The sequence below is a fragment of the Pempheris klunzingeri genome, chromosome 14, assembly GCF_042242105.1.
Source record: "Pempheris klunzingeri isolate RE-2024b chromosome 14, fPemKlu1.hap1, whole genome shotgun sequence".
In the NCBI taxonomy this organism is placed as follows: domain Eukaryota; kingdom Metazoa; phylum Chordata; class Actinopteri; order Acropomatiformes; family Pempheridae; genus Pempheris; species Pempheris klunzingeri.
Genome location: NC_092025.1, coordinates 8,016,414 through 8,042,578, shown reverse-complemented (window position 1 = coordinate 8,042,578; position 26,165 = coordinate 8,016,414). Strand labels below are relative to the sequence as shown.

The 26,165-nt window shown below is 41.0% G+C and overlaps 1 protein-coding gene across 1 annotated transcript in view; it reads right to left on the bottom strand.

The window, feature by feature from the left end:
• Nucleotides 1-1,022: 1,022 nt before the first annotated feature.
• LOC139212626 (roundabout homolog 2-like) overlaps nucleotides 1,023-26,165 on the bottom strand; it is a 71,727-nt gene continuing 46,584 nt past the window's right edge. The window contains exons 10-28 of the mRNA XM_070843099.1: nucleotides 22,354-22,559; nucleotides 20,562-20,643; nucleotides 20,295-20,460; nucleotides 19,608-19,774; nucleotides 19,397-19,518; nucleotides 17,888-18,119; nucleotides 12,491-12,615; nucleotides 12,223-12,394; nucleotides 10,875-11,051; nucleotides 9,781-9,807; nucleotides 9,613-9,652; nucleotides 7,847-7,974; nucleotides 6,918-7,190; nucleotides 5,969-6,131; nucleotides 5,284-5,541; nucleotides 4,304-4,506; nucleotides 1,923-2,081; nucleotides 1,534-1,788; nucleotides 1,023-1,086 (exon numbers count right to left, since the gene is read on the bottom strand). Of these exons, the coding sequence (XP_070699200.1) occupies nucleotides 1,085-1,086; nucleotides 1,534-1,788; nucleotides 1,923-2,081; nucleotides 4,304-4,506; nucleotides 5,284-5,541; nucleotides 5,969-6,131; nucleotides 6,918-7,190; nucleotides 7,847-7,974; nucleotides 9,613-9,652; nucleotides 9,781-9,807; nucleotides 10,875-11,051; nucleotides 12,223-12,394; nucleotides 12,491-12,615; nucleotides 17,888-18,119; nucleotides 19,397-19,518; nucleotides 19,608-19,774; nucleotides 20,295-20,460; nucleotides 20,562-20,643; nucleotides 22,354-22,559 (2,957 nt within the window). The 3' untranslated portion in view covers nucleotides 1,023-1,084. The remainder of the gene's footprint in view (nucleotides 1,087-1,533; nucleotides 1,789-1,922; nucleotides 2,082-4,303; nucleotides 4,507-5,283; nucleotides 5,542-5,968; nucleotides 6,132-6,917; nucleotides 7,191-7,846; nucleotides 7,975-9,612; nucleotides 9,653-9,780; nucleotides 9,808-10,874; nucleotides 11,052-12,222; nucleotides 12,395-12,490; nucleotides 12,616-17,887; nucleotides 18,120-19,396; nucleotides 19,519-19,607; nucleotides 19,775-20,294; nucleotides 20,461-20,561; nucleotides 20,644-22,353; nucleotides 22,560-26,165) is intronic.

Below are 26,165 nucleotides of genomic sequence, written 5' to 3'. Positions count from 1 at the left end.
TAAAATCTGCATCTCGTTTCTCTTCAGGTGACACCAGGACATTTTGGCCAGCTTCCACTGGCATTTCCCTTTGCTGTCATATTGCCCTTTCAATATTGCACTGTCATTATGTCACTATATGTAATTGGAAAAGAATTATGAAAGCAAATATATAGATATTTTCTATCAACATATTTCTTTTGAGAATTGGCAGAGAAGTGAAACATACTTATTCCTTTGTCTTTGCTTTGGATATCACAACTAACGTGTTGCTTTGTTATCATAGAAAAATGTTCTGGTAACCATTTTGCTGAGAACCATTGTTAGTATAATGCATAATAGGATTCCCCGCAAGTAGTAGGTAACACAGTTTGTTATGTTGGTATCAGTTCCAAGTATTTAACTGTGTTTTTTTTTCCTTGTAACTCTCAATATATGAGTATTTCTCAAAACAATTACAGCACAGCCAAGTATATATCTTCTGTTTAGGTTCTGTTTAACATAGACGTCCCTCTTTGCCATTATGATTCTCCTCCTCAGCTCAGCTGACAATGAGTTTGTGCTTATTTTTACCAAAACGCTCTGTGCAAAGTACAACAATACAGTAGCTTCATCAAAATAAGCTAACAGTTTGAGCATTAATGAAAAATGGTTCACAATAATAAATCACAAAAGAGACAACATTGGGTTTGGCTTGCATAGCAAAGCAAAAGAAAGAGAAAAACATTAAAAAATATATTTACAAATTATGCAAGTCCATGTTCATTTTAGTTAGTCATTTTGTTGTGATTTTTCTTCTTCATCTCCATTGTGTGAACCTTTGTACACCGTGTGACAGAAAATAGAAGCGGACATATAACATACTGTTTACTCTTTTGAAGAGGGGGGATGAAAATAACACTGTGAGACTGGTGTCTGTGTCTGTACATGACATTTACAGCTCTGCATTTTATCTCGCTCTCTGTTTCTTTGTCTTCATTCTGTCACCTCTCCATCTTCCAAACATCCTTCTGTGTCACTCGCAGAGAGAGAAAAATCTCATAGCGCTTACAAACAAGGTGTCCTGGGACAGGCAGCAACTGCAGGGAATGATGTTTCACAAAGACTCTGAAAGAGAGGCAGGGCAGACGCAGCAAAAACAAAATGTAAAATCTGCTGTTGAACACTTTTCTCAATATTGCCATCTCTATTTCACAATCCCAGGATGCAATTCAGTTTGGATGCAAGCTAGAAACCGGTGGGATTTCCTTCTTATTGCAAATGGTGGAGCATAATTCTTCCAAATCTACAATTGTGGGACAGTGACAGCTAGACATTACTGTTTTTGCTGTTTTTGGCAAAAATTAAACTTTATTACATGCTCTGTAATTATTAAATCACACAGCCTCTGTTATTATTTGTCAATCCGGGTAAATCAGACTATAAAATGGATTAATAAATCTGTTTTATTTTTCTCTTTCATTTTGCAGATAGCGGTAACGCTCGCTTGCACAAGCTAACATGCATTATTTGTATTGTGTACACATATACGTCCTCATGAGGATGAACACTTACAGTGTTCCCTGTTCTCTGTGCTGTTTGTGGGAGGATGCCCGGTGTGGGAGGGATCTGTGCCAGGTCTCTTGTGGGAACCCCTGCTCAGGGTGGCCCTGTTGGATGTTGTCGTGCCGCTCCAGGAAGCCATATGCTGCCGCTCCAGTGTCGACACAGTCACCATGCACTCCTCAGAGGGGTCTGAGGGTGCAGCTGCCCACGAGCTGTGCATGTGGGAACCCACACTGTGCAGGGACTTCATGGCCGCTGTGTGGGCTGTTGAGTGGATGGTAGATGATTTGGCACAGGGTACAAGTGAGACACGGTGGTTGAGGCACTCCTTGTTGAATTTACTGTGAGAGAGGATGCTCAAGTAAATAATGTCTGAGAGGGTAAAAGACTTAACTTACCGTCTGTGTTGGTGTCTCTTCGTCTGGGCAGAGTCCCCACCTTGTCTGTCTGTGGCTTGAGGCCAGTCAGTGGTGCCCTCTTGTGGCCTAGGCTGTGTGTGCCCTGGGCACCGTGGTCTGCTGTGCCAGTGTCTGAGCGACACTGCTGAGAGCTGTTACCTAAAGTGAGCAGAAGGGAGAGAGCTAATGAGGATGCCTGAAGAAGTACTATGCTTACACACAGTGGATCAGGCCAGACACTGAAGTGTGATGTAACTGTCTGTGCAATACTGTTTTTCTGACTGGTACAATAATTCATCACTTCATTTGTATATACTGCATAGCTTTTTTATTCTATTTATATTATACTTATATTGGCACCTGTTATTTAACTTATCTTTGCACTGTTCTTGTTTTTTGCTGCTGCAAATTTGCAAATTTCCCCAATGTGGGACGAATAAAGGTTTATCTTATCTTATCTTATCTTAAACAGAACTAAATAAATCAGATTCACTACTAGATGTTGTGTCAAACCTGTATTAGACTTACTAATCTACATGTGATGTCTTCAAAGTAGGGAGTTGTAAAGGTGATTCACACACTCTCTGCATCACACAGGACTATAACTCCTTCATAGTTACTAGCCAGAATACACTGTTTAATCAGAGGGCCGCAAGAACCATTTTTCTTTGTTAGTGTTTAATCCAAATTAGATATCATGAAAACGTTTAAACAAATATGCTATATTAAGCATTAAGCCACAACTGCAATATGGCATCCCCTGTGGAAATACTGCCAGCACGCTGGCTTTGTTTATGATACGGTTTACTGGACTAAAGACATTTTCTCAATCTGCCTGAAAGCACTTCTACTACACAGACTTACAATATGTGACAGCTAAACATGAGACGATGAAATGTTTGCATTTGCTAAAGGTTGTAAATATTTTTAGTCACACTGACATGCAGTTTGCACTGAAATGGGTTATCAAAAACACATATTCTAAATTCACAAGTCACTCTCTTAACCTATCAAACAATGGAGTCTAAAAATGGTACAGTTCTGTCCCTGTGGGAGACGCCTTCAAGTTTCTCTCTAAAGAAGCGTTTTCAGACAGAACCCTATTTATAAATGCATCAAATCTTAAACCTTCGTTGTGTGACTTTTCAGAAGTGCAATACTAAAGTTTTTAAAATATCCTATATTATAGTTTTAATGTCTATGCAAGAATAGCTTCAAGTAACTGTTAAAGGGCTGTCTGAATAGCTGTTTGACAAAGAATACTTTGTACGCCACGATTTAGAGCAGGATAGTCTGAGCCTATAAAACTTACTTACTTACATCTTACACCAGTTAAGGTTTCTACTTTGCCTTTAAGTGTCAGTCACTGTCCCTGCTGGCTACATATACCTGTTCTTGATGGGCTATGTAATATCCTAAAAGACACCCACAATACTAGTGTGTTAGGGCTGGTATGCATAGTGTTTTGCTTTTGTATGCCTAAACTGTCTTTGTTCTATGCAGTGTGTCTGTAGATGATAGTTCAGCCAGCCAACAGACTGCACAGTTTTATTTTGTTTTGCCTCAGTGGCTCAAACCCTACAGGCAGACAGACACTGATATTGGATGCTTCAAAACTCTGGATTATGTTAAAATGTTTTTAAACGTTTATTGCCATGTTTTTTTTTACTTTATTTACTCCTGGGATATCTGTGCATAACAGCTAAAAGGCCTGGTAAGGGCAGGTTTGTAGACATGGTTTAAAAAAAAAAACTGTTGGTCTGACACGCACGCATCCACTACACTGACCTCCACACACTCACTTTTTGCCTCGCTACGTAAAGTACACACTCCTTCCCCCACTGGCACTGAGTATTGTCATGGGATTCGAATCATCTACTTCAAAATCCAATTCATCCAATATGAGCGAAATTCCCAGGGATACTGGGCTGAGTGGCTGCGGACTCATCGGCTACATGTGGGAGGAAAAGAATGTGTCTGCACTATATTATCTGGCCACGGCTATTTTACACATCTGCATGAAAAAAAGAGCATGAGCTCATTTTGTTACATTCTTATATCTGCATCTTTAGACACGTGTTTTGAATGTATGTTTAAGTTGAAACTGCTGAAATGTATTGGCATGTGGTATATTTATATATATAATATAGTTTTACATGCACATATCTGATATGCTTGCTCTTTCATACATAATCAAGAGAATTACTATCTATCTACATCTATTTGTGCTGCATTGGCCAAATGTTTCATCAGTTTTTGTGCAGCAGGAACGATGTGGTGATGAAGCCAGCTAGCTGTGGACAAGCCTCGTTACTGTCAATGACCCAGTGGTTTACTAATTCAAAAGCAGTCAAATTAGTTTTACCGCTTGTAAGACATACCTGAGCCCTCAAGGTTATCCATGCTGTGACCAGGAGTGTATTCAAAGCCACATAAATTCTTTGACACCACGGCATATCTTTCCTCCTCCTCCTCGTCTTCTTCAGAAAGGAGAGTGGTTCCCAAGTCAGAGCCCAGTGTACTGGACATGAAGTCCATTGGAGGGATGGGCGTGTTGGACACGTTTGGACTGCTCTTCATGTGCCTAATTAATTGTGGGTAAATACTGTATATTAATGAACAAAATAGATTTAAACAATGCAATAATAGATAATGAGCAGAGAAATTAATGCAAAACAAGTTTCAGAATGCAGAATCAGTGCATATTCAGAAAAGGTTGGGATGCAGAGACTGTGAATGCCTGCAGTGATTTAACTGATTACTTTCTCAGCGCTGGTGTGTGTTGTGCTAACACAATGGAGTTGTAATTGGACTGGATAAAGGATATCTGGATGGGCAGGGCTGTCACCAACATGCCTGTTATCTCCCCCACAGCTGTCCTCCATGATGGCTCACATCCCGCCACAGAAGAGATGCATGCATAATTACCAACTCTATTTACTGATGTCAGAACAGCATGTTAGACTAAACCCAGTCATTACCCTCCAACACGTGGTGCCACTGACTGTCAAGTTTTCCAATGCTCCATCAAAGGTGTAATCAATGGTGGGCTGTTTTTTATCGCTCACAAGAAACATGGACCGCGGGTTCGGGCTGACACACGTAAATACCAGCGTTACAAGATTCTCAAACATCGGCTATTGATATGCAAAACCCAAACTATCAACAGAATAAAATGAATAGAATAACAGGTATCTCTCCTAACTGTGCAAAGCAAACATATTTGAACAAAATTGTAATGCATGCACACAGTATAAGACTGTCAAATGATCTAGATGTCACACAGATCTTCCTTTTCCCCACAAAAAACATAGACGCTGGTCCCAAATTGTAGTTTACTGGAATTTTAAAATGTCCTTACCATGCTTGCTTAGCCACCTCATATTGGTAGGCTCTGGTGAGCTCATCCAAGTGAGCCTGCAAAATGGATTGCATTTCCTCATGGTGGGCAGAGCTGAGGGAGGAAGATGAGGGCTGGCTGAAGGAAGCTGCTGCCGGCGAGGAGGACCTTCCTCTTAGGGGGGGAGTGGGACCTCTCTCCTCCTCTACCTCATTGTCTAAATTCTGGTGGCGGTAGGTCTGGACAGACATGGGTGGGGCCCAACTGTTGCTGTCATATCTGGTATGTGGACAAAATGTTTTTCTGGATTAATAATCACATTGACTTCCATGAACAGCTTATTGCATGTATATTTTGGAGAGAACAGGAAAAAGGAGAGAAGACTCACAACTTAAGATCAAAATGTTAATAATTTGCTTCTTCTTCCATTGATATGTTAAGTGAGTATAACAGCTTAATACAAACCTATTGATGAGACTTTCTTTTTTAGGAAAATAAGCAGATAAAGATCTATTTAAGCATTGTGTGAAATGTGTGAAGCTCTTGTCCAAGCATCCTGATGGAAAAACACACACACTCTCTCTGGGCACAGGTGCATATATTGTGACCTCTGTGTTTGCATGTGTTGCTTCTGTCTGATGTGTGTTTTCGTGTTTGTGTGCATCTGTTCCGGGGTGGAGATTGATGAGATATGAACGTATCTTACCCTCCTGCGTGGTTTTCCTGGGGGTAACAGTCAAGGTCAACCTCGGTACCAGGGAGAGGGTGCATGGGTGGTGGAGGCAGGGGCATGTTCGCCCAACATGTCCCATTTGATTTAGAGGCCTTTGTTCCACCCTTCACCTTCTTTTTCTTCCCAACCTTTGCACCTGGGGGTAGGTAAAGAGGGAAGGAAGCTTAGTCTCCTCCACACAATACCAGGAAATCCCTGTACACTTTACACACATACATTTTGCTATATTGAAATCACACACTCGCAGCACTATCTTGAAAGCTATCCTCTATCTTTCCCTTCCGCTATCCTCTATCTTTCTCGCACCCACTGTTCATTATTTCTCCTTTTTGTGTGCTGACAGCACATTAGAGCTTTTTCTAAATGGTGACATTTCTTAAAGAGGCATCAAAACCTGTGGCGAATCACTTTAAGTTGCTTCCATACAGCTTCCGCACTTGCTCTACTTTATCGCTGGTAAGCCTGACATTTAGCTGAGCAAACAGCCTATTGTGCAAAAGTACAGACTGAAATGCCTCCATGACTTTACTTAATGTATATACACTGCATAAATAACACAGAACACTGAGGGATTTTCCGCCATCACTAATCAAGTTAACCCAAAGAAATGCGTCATGATTGTGTGACATTTCTGGGCTAGATAAGCTCCCAGGGTAGAATTCAGATGAAGACAGAAGAGTAATTATGAACATTAACCTAAGGGTCCATTTTCAGTTATGTAAATAAATTCATTTTTGTTTTGCTCTGTTCTTGTATAGTTTGCCAACTTCCTTGTGTAATTTTCCCTGAAAAGGAAGAAACCTCTTACCTGTCATTATATGACAAAATGTTGGATTTACTGGGCGTTAAAGCACACAGAGACCCAAAAAACATCCCATCAAAAAAAAAAAGAATTGAGCTCTATTTTCATTCTGGCTCTTACCACTTCCAGGGCGTCTGTCAGTTAAGGAGTAGCCCAGGTTTGCTATTTCCTGCTGGGCTTGGAGAGAAGCCTTCCAGCGGGGATCCGGCCTGTCCACAGCCAGCTCATGGAAGCTGTTGGACTGGAGTATCTGAGTGGTGGCATAGGGGGTGGGCTGACTGCCTCGCGCTGGGCTGTTGTAGCCAGCCTTCCCCATGAAGTCAATACTGCTGTAGATGGCACCATCAGACAGCATGGTGCCCGTCTTCTCCACCGCTGCGGATGGTAAAACATCTGAGACAAAAGAGAAAGGTGACAAAACGAGGAGGGAAAGGGAAAAGGGATCATGGAGAGATAAGATGACATGAAGTTAACGATCTTTAAGGTCATTAACACTCCCTGCTGCTCTAGCACTCTGTATTAGTTAAATACAGGTCTCAAATGGTCTTGATATAAATGAAAGTGATTATCTACAACCATAATTAGCATACAGCACGCTGTGAGAGCCCAGCAGAGTGTTCACAAGAGGGATATTCAAACAGCGCTAACCTTCAGCTCTACTGTCCTGCACAAATAAAGCTCGCAGCTCACCAGGGTTCCAATGGGGTGAGAGAACATGCAAACACACAAATGCACAATACAAACTCATATACTTGAACTATCAATCTGATACAACCTCGAAAAAATGCACAATGGCAGAGCATGAGGAAAAACGAGAAAAAGTCCATGCAAACGCCACAAACTTAAGCCAAATATCAGGCTTGTCAAATCCTATTATCAAAGTACAGCCCTCAAAGGCTCTTTTAATTTGTGTGCGTGTTTGTTTGTGTGTGCATGCTTATGTGTGATGTCCTGTCACTGTGCTTCCCAATGGATGAACATCAAAACTGTCCAACCAGGCATTGCTAAAACTGTATTTCCCATCACCCCCGCCTGTTTATGTTTCTTACCTCCTCTGCCAAAGTTGCTGCCGCCCTTCGGACTCCCTAAGCCCCCATTGGCTGGGAGGCTTGTGGAGGGCCAGGAGTCAGCCAACCAGGGGAGACCTGGGTCACCCGCTTTCAACAGCCCTGGACGGCTGCGAGGGGTCGTTTGTAGAAAGAAAGAGGAGAAGGGGTAAGACAGAGCCGGTGACATATCATACACACACACACAGACATATATATATATATATATATATATATATATATAAAAATATATAAATATCCAGCCTGCACCATAACAGTATTGCTCATTTTCTTCCTGCTGCATCAACAACAAATTGATGTGAGGACTCATTCAGCATATTCTCGCCTGTGGAGCAGCCTAGCGCACAGGCGACAATAAACAACAGAGAGACATAAAATGGCAAGTCTATAAATCAGACTTCTGCCTCCCCTTAACTCCACCACCCCTAACTCTCCCCGGAGATACAAGGCAGGCCTAAATACACACTAAATCCACTTTAGAGCCTTAGCACAACAGAAATTTACATTTTAAATTGAGAATCATGGACAGCCTCTGGCAGATCAGCTACACTGGTGCACTGTCTCCATAGCAACAGAGACAGCAAAAGCCCATTAGGTGGTTTAGGAAAGCTACCGTGTCATTTTGTTTTAGTGAAATACAATGGTCATGAATGCAGACTTTGACTTCAAGGTAGGAAAGTTGTGGACAAGCAATTCAGGAAGAAAAAAAAAAGACAATTTAAAACCTCTTTGTATCAGCTGTTGTAAAAATGTCAAAACATTCACATGCCTCATGCGTCCTGTTCGCATATGTTTACCTAATGCGCAGCTACACAGTGAATTTTCCACTGAGCCTGATTCACCAAGTGTCGAGGGAATTGTTCACAGCTGAGTTGGTGATGGCTCAAAGGTGTTCAAACAATTACGTCAATAATTTCCATTTTAAAATACACAAGCATGTACATACATTTACATACATTTACCGACAAACACATGGCAAGATCAACACAGTAACACACATGTGAGTATACAGCGTGAAGAAGCACACTCATGCACACAAAAGGGTTAGGCAAGAAACTGGTTATTTTTAGTTCATTATTTGCAACATTTGTTCTAGCTCTGGGCTTCTCTGCTTGCTAAGGTGTGACAAAAAGGAAAAAGGGAACAGGGAGGAATGAAAAAGAAGGCTCTTTTACTTCCTGCAAAGCAAATTCACCCCTTTTTCTTGTCGTTTCAGTGCACTTTGATATTCAGTAGATACAAAGCCCGGCTTCGCTCTGGGCACTTTGAGCAGGCCACAAATTCTCATGGCCGTCGAGTGGAGTCTCAAGGTCCAACTCTTTGTTGTTCCATCCCCATCACAGTGTACTGTACGCCCAGCTTTTTTAAAAAGCACATTCATCACCTCTCTCCTCCTCCCATGACCTCTCACTCCGCCAAACAACCTCAGATGAACTACGAGAGGGCCAATGAATAAAACAGCGGCCCACCTGCATTAATTGGTAGCACTCACTTCAAAGGGGTGATTAATGATTTCATAAAGTGTAAATCAGTGCAAATCATACACTGATATGAGCAAGCAGCAGGGATATTGGAACATGCATGCAAATTCCATTCATCATGAAAGAACTCTTCATTACAGGTATTACAATGGGCTCTTGTCATTGGGAAGGCAGGCAGTGTGTTACAGTGCGCAGCAGTGAAATGTCAGTGGGAGAGCTCGAGCTGTGGGGTCTCGTGGTTTTTATGAGTTAATTTTGAATTCTCACCTGCCATTTCTGATCAGACCTCTGTCTCTTTGGAATGTAACTGGTAGAGGAAAGAGGACAGAAACAAAAACAGTTCAGCTAATCTTATTTTGTCTAAAAATGCACAGAGCAACCATTAATGTGAACGCCTGACAAATCTATTATGAAATGCACAATGTAAAGACATACCTGCCCGAGTAAAGGTGAAGGACTGAACTGCAATTCAAAAGACAGGGAGAATGTTTAAAAAGGTAGATAAAGTGTCCTGAAGCATACATATATATATTTTTTTAAAAAATGGATCAGGATCTCATGTGTGAGAGCCCTTTCACCTTTGCTTTATGTGTTCATTAATCACTGGTTTTATGTCAGCACTGATCACATTTTGATGAAACTAGGGGCAATACTGCATCTAATCACTGCATTCCAGCATTTTCTGAATTACTCCGATTGACCCGAGGGATAAAGTTCAAATGAAGGTGACGCATTTGACCCCCTTTACCCTGGAGCATCAGCATCATTATAATTTCATTTATTTAATTCCTCCAAAATACAAATTGGAGCGTGGAGGCTGACTTAAAAAGATATAGGAAATATATTCTAATTCTGAAATGAATTCATTATTTGACAAATGTGACACCTCAAAACACACACAAAAAAAAAATGCTGCATTGAAATGTTTAGTGTTAATACAATTTAGGTTTTAAAGTATTTAGCATTTTAAAGGAAATCATAGTATGTTTTTTTTGTTTTTGCAAATGGAAGTGTGGTGTTTTGGAATTGAACTCTTCAGTTTGTTTTTTGTGAGAGGGGATCAGAGATGAAGCACTCAATCATGTAAATCCCTGCTGAATTAGGAAATCACAGCACTCTCTCCCGAAATCACTACAATGAAATCTGCAATACACATTATGATAATGGCACACAGCTATATGCTTGACTCACAGAGGGATAAGACTATTTCATATGTAAACCTTGTGTTAATGTGCAAACAACACCAGCTTTGGTCTGATAATGGAAGGGGATGTTAAATTACTTATCTCACATGAATGTATTAGAGTGTTGAGGTGCAGTGCTGATGGAACTCAGCACAGTTGATGCACATCACTGCACAGTGAATTAAAGTCAATAGGGCCTATTTCCATCTGTGCCGAATATATTTCGTTTATTCTGCATTTTAGCCAGCTCATCTGTGATGACATCAGCTTTCATTGGAGAGAGAGAGACCTATTGCGCTTTGAGATCCTGTGTTGATGCAGAACCATGTAAATTGATTATTTTACCTGCATAGTTGCTGAGTCCCTTCCTCTTTTTCCTCCTCCAGTACAGCCAGGCACTGAAGCCCATGAGGACAATCCAGCAGGCCCCTCCCAAACCAGCGATGAAGGCTGGCTGCTTCACCACGTCTGAGATGCTATTGTTGCCCTCCGATCCTGTCATTATGTCCCTCAGCTCTGCACCTGGGGGCACCGCACACAAATACACACACATGTACCCAGGAAAGAGGCAAATGAATGGTTGAATGTCAATTTAACTACACGCGAATGAACAAATAATTATATTTCAATAGTTGCTGTGTGAGAAAATCATTTGGGACAAAAACAAAATTATGCCAAAAAATCCATTTCATTTCCACTGTGGTCCAATACTTGTGTGAAATGAGAAAAAACAACCCTTTACAGCAGACAAAATGAATAAATATCATTGTGAATTAAACATGCAAACAAACAAATAAAAAAAAAAGAAAACTATTATCCATTATTATTTATCTAACTGTGTGGGTTCATTTTTTGGTTCCCAGGACACTCAAATAAGGAAAAAGATCCATTTTCAATTTTCAAATAACAAAAACCTTGCTCAGGTCAAATGCACTTTAAAAAGAGATGCAAGGCAGCATATATAAAACACATGAACTGCACAAAGCACATGATACAAGGGGGGGGGGGGGGGGGGGGGCTGTGGTAAAAGAAAGAAAAAAAAGCAGCATTGGTGCATCCAATATTTAGGCAGAGTAAATCAATTCAGCAGTGCACTTATCAACTTGAGCTGCAAGACACGAGATTGACAGAGCAGCTCTGACAGAGTTTGATTTTCTGTTGCAGTTACTGTGCTGTGAAATTAGATTCACAGTCTCCAGCAGGAACACCCTCCCCACCCCCGACCCCCGCCATCATTAAGCTTCGGTCCACAGGCCTGTGTTTCCCTTTCTCTGTGCGTTAAGGGTGTTATTATATATCAGTCAAAAGTCACAGATGAAGAGCATCTGGCTTGGGCTCTGATATTGATTCTGGGCTTATATACTCTGGGCATCCTTTAGCTATTTGATAAGATGTGATAGTCTGATAAGCTCCTACAAAAACACTGTCTACTTTGTTAGCGCCAGCTGCCCACATATTGAAGAGGATTATTGATATGGCTAACAGAACTTGGCACAGTGTTACCAGACACTACACTTAATGAAACGCTATTGATTTCTCAGTAGACGTCTGCGTTGTAAAGCGCAATCTTCTTTCTTCATGTGCAATAAATTGATAAATCATTTTTCCAGACCCCCAATCTGTGACGGAGACCCAGGCCCTCCATTATGAGGTCATTTCATTTGACTCCAGGTTCTGTGTGTGAGTGGATTACCCAAGATGATGAGCTGGGGTTTGCTCTTGACCCCCACCCCTGCGCTGGTGCCTGCAGCCACCTCCACACGGTACTGCACTCCAGCCTGCAGCCCCCCGACAACCACTGAACGGATGGTTGCATCCACAGACTTATTGACATGAAAGCGGGTTTCGTTGGCCAAACACCAGATCTGACAGACAGACACGGCAGAATTCATTGTGAGGTACAGTACATTACTAAAATATTCAGTTTGGTACAGTGTATCAGGTGCAGAGTTTGATCCTACCTTGTACTCCTGGATGATGCCGTTCTGTTGGTCTGAGGGAGGAGGGTCCCATGACACGCTGATGGACGTGCTGTTGTGGCTCCCCACTGTCAACACTGTCACTTGCTGCGGAGGTGCACTAGGTGCTGATGGGTCGGATGGGGAGATTAACAGACAGAAAGGAAGTAAAATGATTGAACATATCATTCTTTATATTACTTATAGAACAGAAAAGTGTTTAAAGAAGCGATTCAAAGAAGGATTTTTCAATTCATATTCATACAGCAAGCCATACAACAAGGTGTTTTCTAAGCCAAGCGTGGCAGATGGCTACCGCCGCACTTCATCTCCATTTCATATCTTAATGGCAGAATTGCTTTGCATAACTACAAAAACTGGGATGCACTGGGACCTAAAATGCACACTTCTTCCACCATACTGAATTTAAGATTCTATTATCTTATTGGCACTGTAAATTACACACACAAAACATTTGAGGTCCAAAGCATGCTTTGCTAATTGCACAAAAGCTAACCATTCCAAGCAGACTAGTAAAGTATAGATATGAGTAGAATTTCCTCTGCCAAGAAGAAAATGGCTGAGTCCAGTCGCTAATATCACTTCCATAATGGATTAGAACCATTAAGACCACACCTAATGCTTCCAGAGTAGCTATATTTAATTTTGCATATGTTATCTGAATGAAAGTGGTCACTCTCCATGTCCTGTAATGAGGGTTCTGAGATGGTTTGTCAACAGAAATGTGGCGCTCACTGTGCCTCATCTAAAGTCCCTCTTTAATGGGTCATATTTCTAAATGTACCAAACTGGCCTGATAACCTGCATGGACCATCAGCGATTTAAAGAGACTGCAGACAGCAGGAGGCAAACAACATGTCTATGCAGCTGAGCAAATCATCATCTCTCACTGAACGGTCTACACAGACGCTCTGGGCACATAGTTTCTCATTATTCCCATTAAAACTATCATTACGTTCTGACTGAGTGGATGAAATAACTACTCTGAACCCAATTAAGGAGCTGCAAACAAATAATTCTATCTGCAGTGTAATGTAAGCAAGGCACTGAATGCCACAGCGGTGCAGAGAAGCCAAAGCAGGTGGGCCATGACGGGATTCTCTTGTTTGCCACCTGGCCAGAGAGCAACATGGTTACTGTGACTTACATTTTCCAGATGGGTTTGGCTCTGTAAATGGTTGGAGAGGAGTTCAATGAACATGTGCAAACTGTCTCGGTGAGGCAACAGCAAGCCGTACTCGTAAGATCAAAATAATAAAGCCATAAATTCATTTTAGGAGTATAAGAAAAAGCGTAGGCTGACAGTCTTCTGGCAGGTCTTAACAACTGGCTCAATTAACTTGTGTACTAAATAATGGAAAAACAATAGATTTTTTGAGTTAGAAAGATGAAGCAAACATCTCAGAGTGATTTAACTTGTGCTTAAAAGAGAGGCTCTGAACAGATATGGCATGTCGGCATAATATTTGACAGTACAAAGGACTTACAGCTGCCATATGACAGGCAGTTTATTTCTATTACATTTAACAAATTGACTCAACTCAGTTAGAGGATATCTATATTCAACCATTTGGACTGCATTGACTTTCTGCAGTAATGACTGTTAAACCCATTCGCATAGATGTACTACCACAACATAGTGATGACTCTTCTTCTCAGAAAGCATAAGGACTTATTTAATAACAGCCATAATAGCAGCCATATATGAAACTGAAGAAGTTATCTTACATTATATTCATCATCCGGCGTGGACACAAATAATCTTAAACAAACATTAACCATTATAAATACAAGCACGGTGTAATGCCCTCTAAGGTCATCCATCGTCTTTGTAGGCAAAATCTCACAAAATGAAATCGTAATCATAAATCAGCCGACAAACAAAAACATCCAATGGAGCGCAAACAGTATTGGAGCATTCTCGAGTAAACAAAACTTCAGCAAGGAGCAGTTTATTTATCATTTCTCTTTTTTGATTTGATTTTCGGAAAAAATAGTAAATAGACACAAAGCTGTTCAGCAGCTAAGCAGCAATATCCAGATGTTGGACTTCTGCACTAGCACATGAACACAGAATAATAGCTATGGCTTGAAATTAAAAATTGTAGTAATAGTTGGAAATTGCACATCTGGATTGTCACCGCAGCCCTTTGGACTTGGGCCAAAAGCTGTCTACCATTTTTTTATTTATTTTTGATGATGATTTCAGTACTAGCAGTTAAAATCACATATCAATTTGCGGTTATATTGCATTTAAGTGAACATTTCATTCCTTTTGTCAATCACTACTGAGCTGCATCCTGAATACTGCTTGCAGACAGCTGTAGCAAGAAAGCAGTAAATGTAAAAGACTGTGACGACTCCATGTGCTAGCTGCTTTATATAATTCCCAAAAGACAAGAGTAAGCATAGAATAACAGTAACTGTTACATACTGTATGTGGGAATGAGAGGAATGAAGAACTAAAAGTAGGACAGAGAAATGGGAGAAGACACTGGCAGCAATCTTGGACAGTGACCACTAAAATATGCATTGGATTTCACAAAGTTCTTCACGCGACGATCATGCCAAAGTGGAAATTTAGCTTAAAACTATATATGCATGTTTTTGGTTAGCTAATGTGAGTGCACCATTAGTAAGCTCCGGTTTTCCAAATATCATTTCAGTGCTGCTGTTTCAGCAAACTGATGGGGCTTGCCCAGTCAGTCAGAGGTTTACATTAAGAGAAGACAGGAACCATTAAGTGTAGCTCTGCAATTTCCGTATGTATAAGAACAATCCCTGAGGATGAGTAATGGCTACAACACCGGTAATGACTCAGGATAGCATTACAATAAATGGTCACAACTACAGAAAAGGTCAAAGAGTATGTCCCTAATAATGTGACTAATACTAATATTAGTACTGATGAACAATTTAAAGCAATTATTGTTTTCAATTTCTCAGAAAACATTTCAGTTTTTACTCACAGCTGTGCAATTAAACAAAAGGCACTTAAGCCGCTTAATGTCCTGCTATGCATATAAAATGCAAAACATAACCTCTTATGCAAATTAGCATATCAATCATGCTAATGAGTACACGAATTAGCAAACATTTCTATGTCAACATACCTGTCTGCATATAGCACACATGTAATGTAATCTAGGAGGATCAGGGAGCTCTATTCCACAAAGGATGGGCCCAGTCTTTTCTCCTCACTGACCCTCCGGCTGTGCTCTCATAATATCAGTATCTTCCTCGTCTTAAAAGCTAGACCTGCCTGGGACTATAGCGCACCTGAGCATTTCCTTCGCTTTACCACTGGCAGTGGTGGAAAGCCTATGGTTGACAGTGATGATGGTGACGTCGCAGAGCCTTCTGCCTCGGGCCACACTGCTCACACAAACAACACCTCAAAGAGTTGTGGGGATCATTAATCTTTATACAAGATTTCCCCGCGTATGCAGTGGGAGACATCAGCTTTTTTGACCTCCGAGGCCCCGAAGACGCCCTCTGCTAGCATTTCACGAAGGCACTGCCACATCCCCAATTTGTCTTTGATGGATATCAAGCAGGTTTTCCCCTCACACAATTCTGCAGAGCGGCACATTTCTGGGCTCTAGAGCATTTATAGATCAAGCCAATTTTCCTCTACCATGATGCCTTGTTCCCAATATCCAAGTTGCTAGAGCATGTACGCCAGTCCGTGAAGACCTCTAGTGATCCTGTGTGGCCATTTTAATTGGGCTATGGTTAGGTGAGTTTCTGTTTCTCCACCAGTTGTATCCCTGGTTCATAGCCCTTATCCTGCTACTAGCGGGAAGATGCATTAATGGCCCCAGCATTACTTGCTGTCAGTACGAGCCATGCTCCACACAGTCCAGCTGATTCAGCATCTGAATGCACAAAAAACACAACACGAAGAGGCGCTCCTGTCCAGCCAGCAGGCACAGCACACCTTTCTGCGAATCAAGCATCAAGTTCATTCTTGACCTTAAGCAAAACTAACTCAACTGAAGGGCAACTTACTAGCTTTTTCCTGAGCTTTCAACCTTATGATCCATATGACGCATATCACTTTTTGGAAGGAAGGACAAAAAAAACTAGTAAATGGACCTCGAGTTGGGATAGTTTCCCAATTAGCTAATATGGAAAAGAAGTCCTAAGAATGCTGTATATGAAATTATACTATTAATTTATACTAGTGCAACTTAGCTACCATGTTGACTGATCCATGACTGTTAAGCTAAATCTATCCACTAATAAAGACTGTGTGATGTGGTTGAAAGCTCTGGACAAAGTTAATGAGAGGACTTGGGAATGTTGTGTGTGATAACTTTTATGAAGTTTACATTCACCCTGTCACTCTGTTATGCTATGCTTTTCTTCTACTTTTTTCTCTTTTAATTTACAGGCTTTTAGTAAACTTGAGACCCATCTTAATCAATATTTGTTTTGGGAATTGGCACCATTAAATGTATGCCGAATTATCCATATAAACAGAGAACTATGACTGGATTACTCTGATATTGATAGTCAAGTGCTGGAGTTCCACATCTTTTTTTTCTATGATTTTTAAGCCGATCTGTGCATCTAAATTAAAAATGGAAATAGTGATAAGTCCTACTGAGTGTAAAAAATTGTGTATCTCATATGTTGATGATTTGTTGATGATTTATTGATTTATGTCTCAGAGGACAGGAGTTTAATTATTTGATGCCAATTGCATCATTCACTGACAAGGGGTTAATCCTATATCAAATTAATTGAATTATACTGTTTCCCACTTTGCAAATAAAGTATGCAACAAATAATGTTATATTACACTATCACTTACATTTGTGCCACAAACACTTAAGTCATGAAGACTAGGTAGTTGATCAATTGACCTGCACAACAGAGGACAAGGAAGACACTGATACTGGAGGCACTTGACACTGTGTGTGTGTGTGTGTGTTGGTAAAAGGGCGACAAATCACTCAGGTCTAGTTGGTGTGTGACTGAGTCATGGCAGCAGGGGGTCCACAAAGGAGCAGTGAGAGAGTTGAGCTTATGTCAAAAGAGACATTTCCTGCCCCCCGCCACTGGCCACCAACCCACAGAGGCCCGGGCTTGTCATAGACCCCCACTGCGCTGTCTGAGAGACCTGTTTTCACACACAGGGGACATGGCACTGCAGCAGCATGCGTGTGTGGGTGGGTGTACTTGAAATGCCATTATCCATTACTATCTAGCCATGAAGCCATTACTCGCAGCAGCCACATATAAAAGTGGGTAGAATCATTTACACAAGAGCATCTGCTCGTGCATAAGTAAGAAAATCTTACATTTATTGCAAAATAAAGTCAGCAGAGAAATTGGTTTATTGTCAGAAACGTGAATTCATTTGTCGCTTACCTTCTTCCATGGTGCGTGCTGTCATGGATTCACTGTCTGCGCCCTGGAACTCATTGAAGAACGGCCGCACTTTAATCTCATAGACAATGCCTTTCTTCAAACCAGAGAGAGTTATGTCCCTCTCTGAGGCGACCTTCAAGTCCTGCATCTGCCACGGCCCTGGGGAGGGTAGACCTGACGTCTGTCTGAACAGAACACGGTAGCCTTGAATAAACTGGGATGGATTCTCCACCTGAGAGGAGAGAAGGAGAGAGAGTGGGATGAAGACATGCTGCATGGTAATGAATGATGTGCGAGGTGTCATACATGTGTGTGTAAACTGCTTTGGAGTGGTGGATCAGCGTTCAGTTTGTGTCCTCTGTCACTGACAATGCACGCTTAGTTAACCATTCAGTTTAATTAGCAGCAGAGAAACGAGAAACCATACAAAGAGTGTTGCAGTGTATTTGCCAAAACTGAGCAGTACCGCTGAGTCAGAGGCCTTCAGCACAATTTAAGCTCAAAATATTGGATCAGAATGGTCAGAATTATTTTCTTGTCTTCATTTTTGCTGGTGCATGTCAAGGTTAGAGCAAAATATGTAACAGATACAGCTCACGGTAATGGTTTGTTAACGAGGGTAGAAGCAAGAAAAGGTTCTCACAAGTGATATAAAGCATCCGTTCATCATCATACCAGTCCAAATATATCAGGATGGATCTCTTTTCTTCTGTAGCAAAATCATTTGTGAATCTAAAAGCCTTATTAACACAAGATATAGCGCCACCCACTACGTTACTTGGAAAAGAATTTATATGTGTGCGTCTTTGAAAGAAAATAAATAACTCTCCTCTGTCTTCACTTTCCTATTGTTTATAGCAGGAGAATTTATCAAGATCTCTACTGCACACTTTCAGTGTGCACAAACAACTTTGATACAGACACCTTTGCCTGCCACTGGGTAATGAATGAGTGTTTTTGCGGCAAATGGAGCCTGGTCGAACAACACCTGCAGACCCATTCAGATAGACCACAAACACAGGTTTATCCTGTCACTGTCTCGGCCTGCAAGCAGCATTACAGTACTTGGTTGTCGTACTGACAAGCATGAAATAGCAGACCAGTGTAAGCCCATACTAGGAGTGTCATTAACCTGCAGCAGCAGGCAGTGGGGACACCTTGCCAACAGACAGAAATAACATTTCCCAGATAAAGGCTTGACTGCAAACTGCCTCCAGAAGTGACACATGTAGCACCTAATGGTGATGTATTTGTCCTGAATAGAAACATTAGTCTTGATTCCTGCATCACCTCAAACCATTCTAAATTGATGGAGCACCAGCTGTTCAGACTATGAATCCCACAGTGCTTACTATGTGTGTGTGTGCCATCTAATCCAAAACCCAGTGACATGCCAAGTATAAAGTTCTGAAATAAGCTTAGACGAAATTTGTTTTGCTGCTCTGAGGGTAAAAAGAAGCATAACTACTATTAACAGATGTCAGTTTTTCAAATGGTATTAGTACTCACAGTCCATGTGACCTGCACTGAAGTAGAGCTAAGGACCACTGGGTTATGCATGCTGACCACCACATCCCCCAACTCCTTCTGCACACGACGATGGTCCACTCCCTGCGCTGTGGGACTAATGTCTGCGAGAGAAAATGAAATGCAGCCATTTAAAGTAAATTAGACATGCTTATCATTAAAAATAAATTATAATTCATACTTATTTCTGTACCTTGAGTCCGGACAGGCTCAGACATGGGGCTGGGGTCCCCAAGCCCTTGAGCATTGACTGCCCTGATGATAAACAGGTAGACAGTATTGGGTCGCAGGTCCTTGACTGTAAACTCAGTGGTCTTCACGTGGTCTGCCACTGTCTGCCAGCTGTTACTCACTGACTGGCTGCAAAAAGAGCACGATTACATCTAATTAATTAGGAAGAATCTTTTCACCAACATAAGTAATTTAGACAGTTACGTTGGGGCAACACTGGTGGGCCGTGCTCCTAGAGATAAGGAGCAAAAAAAAAATCACATGTCATACAGTAATGACATGCCACACTCACTTGGGAAATCTTTTCAAATACTTCCTGTCATCATCAAAAAGAGTAAGCAGGGTAACAATCATGAAGCACTGCCTTTGTAGTCCTTTCTTTTTGGTAAGGAAAGAAAAAAGGAAAATTCTTATGTGCCGATCATCTTCCGCTTGAAGTGAGCTTTTATGTGCCAAATAATTAGCAGTCAAATTTAAATACCAGAACGTTTTTTCAAACTCGTAAATGGAACCGTAAGGTTGTAAGAGATGATACATTCAGGATATTCTGCTTGAAAGTGTCCTGCCACGACTGAACACCCACATCTGTTACTGCCACGAAAGTTCGGGGTCACTAAACGTAGCCCGAGGCCATAGGTCACAGACATACCCAAAGGCCTCGATGACATAGGAGGACACTGGGGAGCCCGCCTCTGGCCCCGGTTCCCATGACAACGAGATACTGCTCTTAGTCACATCAGTGACCTCTGGCTTGGACGGCGGCCCTGGGAGGGCAGTTGCGTTGTGAGATGTGAAGTCTACGAGGTCAGTGGCATCTGACGATAGGGGACACATAGAGAGACAAAATGAATACCTGCAAAGGCAAAACACAGTGTGTCCATTCTTCAAGTATTTAATTATTGCTGCTGAAGCAGACCTCTGACATCCAAGTAGGCGCTCCATGATGTTTCGCCACTGGAACTGGTAGCAACACAGGTGTACAGCCCCAAGTCAGACAGCTAAGGAAGACAGATTTTGATATTATAATTAAAATTTAAACCAGCTCCCTTAACCTGCAGCAACTTTAACAATTAGGCTGATTTCAGAGTTGTTACAAAAACCAAATTTAACACAAAAACACCAAACAAATCTCTATGAAACTGCTCATCCCTGCTCATCCAAATCACAAATAATACAGCTTTCAGATCTGTGCTCTGTTGCTGTATTCGACTGAATCCAATAGCCTTTGTAACTCTGATCCCAGATGGTTTCTACAAGCTCTTACGTCAGTCTGGGCTTTTGAAGGAGGTTCACAGCTAGTAGTACAGTAAAAATGCATTAACCTCCATTGGCCTGCATTTGGCTCGGGAAAAGCCGGAGAGTGGATGAGAGGAAACTTTAACACCGACCAATGAAAAAAGAAAAGAGCCCAGTAAGAGCTTACATTAATTTTCTTAATTGATTTCCTCCAATAATAGTCACCCCCACTCCCAGCACCATCAACATTATCATCATCATTGCTGACACAGGATATAAGTGATATGACAATCTATTTTATATTGGCAATGCCTCAGGAGATACTGACGACTACGCTATCTCTCAAGAGACAGTAGAAGAGACAGAGTGACACAGGCAAAGCACTTTGACACTGGCAGAGGACAGTGTATATATTGCAGTTCCTCCATTACATGAGCCCCTTTAGACTCCTCTCACAGGTCTCTGTCCTTGAGTCCTTGAGTTTAAATGCTGCCTCAGAGATTCAGACTAAATAGCAGCGTTTTACAACTTATAAAAATCAATCCCCCCATTCATCTTTTAAAAGCAACCTGACTGCACTTGTCCATTTGAATTACATTCAGCTGACACCAGCTGGCAGATGAGAGAATTTCTCTTTCATCTTTTAGACGAAAAGGGGGGATGTGATGTGCAAACACAAAAAAAACCTTGACATGTGAGTTTTTTGTGTTTGTTTGTGTATCTGCAATACATTTAGATCCTTTTTTTTTTTTTTTTTTTTTTTTTTACAGCTATTTTATTAACAGTGTAGTGTAAGTGGTTTACATGCAGGTGATCAAAATATTGAAACACTGAAGAGGAAAAACAAACTTGCAAGCAATTAGAATGTGAAATGTTTGCACAGTATTACATCTAGGCAAACAGCAGATTCAACTGATGAGGTGTGGAGGGGAAAAAACACCTCTATTTTCATTTTGGGATGAAACATTCTTTTGATGATTTATTAACAGTTTTTCGTTTTTATTAATTAATCCTTGGGTCCCGGAAAAAAACATTGCGAATGAAAGTTTTGTAACGTTCCTCAGTCAACAGGATGGTTCAATATCATTGAGCTTAACCCAGGATCAGCCAGCCTAACAAAAATGTCTTGTTTACTCAGTTCATAATTGATTTGATCAACATTTCTACCACTACTTATAACACTGGAAGTTAATTGCTGAGATTTAGCATTGCTAAAAAAAAATCTGATGAGGTAATGAACATGAGCAGTCAGGTTTAAAACACACACGCTTGTTTACAACTCAGTAATTACTTTGATGACTACAATATTATCAGTTGTAATGAGTTGCAATATGGCCAAAACTACCAAAATAAGACCTAAATTGCAATAAGCTGGAATTGCCCTTTCATTGTCTGTATAATTATTGGGACATTGTGCAATGCAATGTTACATTTTCATAGCTGCATGTTAATATATATGCACTATTACCCACCCTGGTACTCTGGATTTGAAGGCTTCCATGCTCCAGCAGGGAAAACCGCGGGTCCTTTCCAAGCAGACTGGCCCCATTCTTTCGCCAGGTGACTGTAGGCTCTGGGTCCCCTGATGCCTGACACCGAAGTATGGACACAGCTCCCATTGCCTGTGTTTGGTTGGATGGGCCTTGTCGGATAATGGGTGGTGGGCGGTCCTTCAGGGCTAAGGATAATAATCAAGGAGTGGGTATATTATTATTTGAATGCATTTCTAGCACTGTAATTTTGATGTCATGGTCTTGACGTGAAACATTGACTCTTTTTTTTCTAACTAGCTAGATGATGCCTGATTTGTGAAGAAAAGAAGACATGACCTTATCACAAGGTGTTAATTTGTGATTGCAGTAATTGCATTAGTGGTTGCAGGCCCAAGATGTTAGGGTTCAATCTGTTGGATTTGTTGTGAGAGGAAGTGACTGTTTTGTGAGCCTTTTCCAGAGTAGGGCAGTGTGCTCATGGCACTGCATCACACCTTTGAGCTTTAATTACTAGGTGAGGATTAACGATGCTTCACCCGTGGTGCTAATTACCATACCTTCTTTATAACACCTCTAAACACATTCATGCCTGTCCTCTCTCTCATCCTACTCTGACTCATGGCTGCAAAAAAAAAAAAAACAACTAAACTCTGAATTAGCATGCCAAGCAGAACACCAATTCATCTCTTTTAAAGCTTTTTAACGCATGTTATATCATCCAGAAAACAGCCTCTGCACTCTGCAACTGTAATTTCTGGAGTGTTGATGCTCTCTAGGCCTTGTAACTACTACCCGCTTCCAATTTCCTCACTGCTGCTCTCCACTGTTATCAGGTCTGTCTCCATTTGCACAAGTGTTTACAGCAGGTTCCCTCTGCCTTATCTTTCATCACAACTCCTTCAGCACAATGAGGAACACAGCAACTCAAGCAGAGTAGCAGATAAATCAGGTACAACTAGGTGCAGGGACAGTAAGCAGAACCACAAGTGATAGTTATTATGGAGGCTGAATTGTTTGCATTTATATAGCAACATAAACATAATCTACATCGTGCTGCTGGCAAGATTTATTGGGATTTCACTTCTATGTGAAAGTGTTAGGAACATGAATCGAAGGCCTCATCAGACAGTTTTTCGTGGGGAACTTCAGTTGGGCATAAGATTAGTCTTTATACTGGCTAATGATAGACAGCATTTAGTTTTCATTAAAATATTAGAGCTACTGTACAGCACGCTATCATTACTCCAAATAATTAGAGAGCCAACAAGATCATAGCAGTGTTCTTAATTTAGCTGTAGTCCTGTAAGAAATGCAATCATACACTCCAGCTTTAGCAACAGAGGCAGTATGAAATGTTGCTTTTCATGACTGTTTATCATTGATCACTGCCTGAAGCTGCAAAATAATTGGAATTGTTTTGCAGTAAGATTATCAATAGAGGGATGTTGGGAGACCAACATTTTAGATGTGTGCCTGCTACTGAGTGAATGTTGATTATTACAACATTGATTAGAGGAGTAAATCTAATCCAAGCATCGACTTCTACAAATACCACCACACCACTGCTCAACACTAGAATTGAAAGGTAAGTCTTGAGGACCTAGTATGCACTCTATGATTAAGCATCACACCGGTGGCCACTTAAGCCTCCAGGTATCCACCATGACTGTTGGAATTAGACGGGTCGAAGTGATAATACGCTCAAAATGTATCTAGTATCAAACCCTCACCCCCTGTAGGCTTGAAATATGGTTCTGAAAAAAGCGTAGCTTGCTCTTACATGGAGGGCAGCGGCTGTGGTCAGCTTGGATTCCCAGCAGTTACAATGGATTCTAAAGGTGACCCAGTTTCACATCCATGGAAAGTTGCCAAACAGCTTCTGCTGCATCTCAACTGTCTCTCCGTATGCCCAGTGGGTTCCAAACAACTTTCAGAAAAAAAAATGGCCAAATACAATGCCTCTGTTTCAGTCCCCAGACAGAGACTTCCCCTGCTTACAAGCTGCTGTGTGCCATGCTTTGTGTACATTATGGAGTGCATGACTCCTACTCTTACAGTTGTCAGGAAAACTACCCTGTACTTCATGCATCTTTAAGTGCAGCATGTTCCATTTTCAAGCCTAACTGGATAATTAATAAACCTTTCGGTCACACATCCATGACAATGTCCACAGCGGAGCACTAGTCCACTAGTCCAAAGTTTTCATTTAGTCGAGGACCCAATAGGACACCATTAATCCCACTAAGCACTGCTAGTAAATGCTAGTAATGGCACCAGGTGAGCTTCCAAATATTTCACTTGGTATCATGGCAAACTGTTTACAGCCATAAATCAACCACATTCCTCCCTTCCCTTGTGCGCTACACCATACATTTGGATATCGATCCATCTCCTCTGAGTGACAGAAGAGGAGTCATTTCCTCTCCAAAACACACTTCAACAGACATTAATTTAATAATGTGTGGGAGAAAAATCCAAGAAACTAATGGAGAAAAGGGCACAAACAGCTCCTAGCTGGCAGAGGCTCAAGACTTAATGCTGACATTAAAATGCTTTGTCAAAAAAAAGTGTAAAGTGTTTCTCCATCAAGGAGACAGTTTTATTTTACATAATTTTCAGTCTTTTCAGACTATTCAAATTTACAGTGAGGTGATAATGAAAAGAATGATTGTGGGTGACTGGCTTTTGGAACATACAGATACATCTTCTCCAATATAAGTGTGGGCAGCCAAAAAGCCTATAATAGCATTCAGTGTTGTATTAGGTCTTTTGTTTGTGTGTGTGTTTTTGTATGATTTCCCAATAAAATAATGCACCAACACCAAATACAGGATACTACTGACAATGCTCTTCAATTAATAATGCATGCTGTTAGTCCACGGCCCCAGTTTGAGCAACATTGCTTTAGGAAGCTAAGTAAAATATGTTTGATGTTCCCACAGACTCATGAATGATTCTATGTGCACAGCATGAAGAAGAAGCTGGCTGTCAAGGCTTCAAAGGTGGCATTCTGCACCATCTATTCTTCAAATCATGTTACACTATGAATATCCATGTATGTACGCCATATGTACAAACTACTGCCATTACAAGTATTGCATATACAGTATATGTCCATTTTTACATATCATTACATCAGAAAAACAGTAGAGAATTCCCTCCATGTGATACAGTGGAGGGAAAAAAGTAAATAGCTTCATTATTATATTGAGCCATACAATCGTGCCATGGAGTTTTGAGTTTCCCCTCATACTGTGCAAGAAACTCCCTGATGCCTAATGTACCTAACAGGGCGTAACAATCGTAGTGTGTATATATATACTTATATATACTTAGTGCATGAGGGATTAGTGCATGTTGGTGCTGTTAAATTACATAACAAAAAAAAAAATCGTATGTTTATATCAATGTCTGTCCAGAGCCAAGATTAGTGTCGCCATGTCAGTATCCAACCTAATGTGAGATATGGTCACAATCACCCCTTCTGCTCTTATGGCATTGAATAAAAGCCCGAAAAATGTTTTTGTAGGACATGATGATCTCACAGTGACAGTTGACTTTTGACCTTTTGGATACAAAATGTCACCACATCATGTTATCCTATTAGATATTTGTGTGAAAATTTGTCTTCACTAGTGTATGAATTCTTGAGCAATGGCCAGAAACATTTTTTGTGAATTCATAGTGACCTGTCATCTTTGACCACCAAACTTTAATCAGTTCATTCTTGCATCCAGGTGGACGTTTGCGTGAAATTTGAAGAAATTCTTTTGAGGTGTACCTGAGATGTC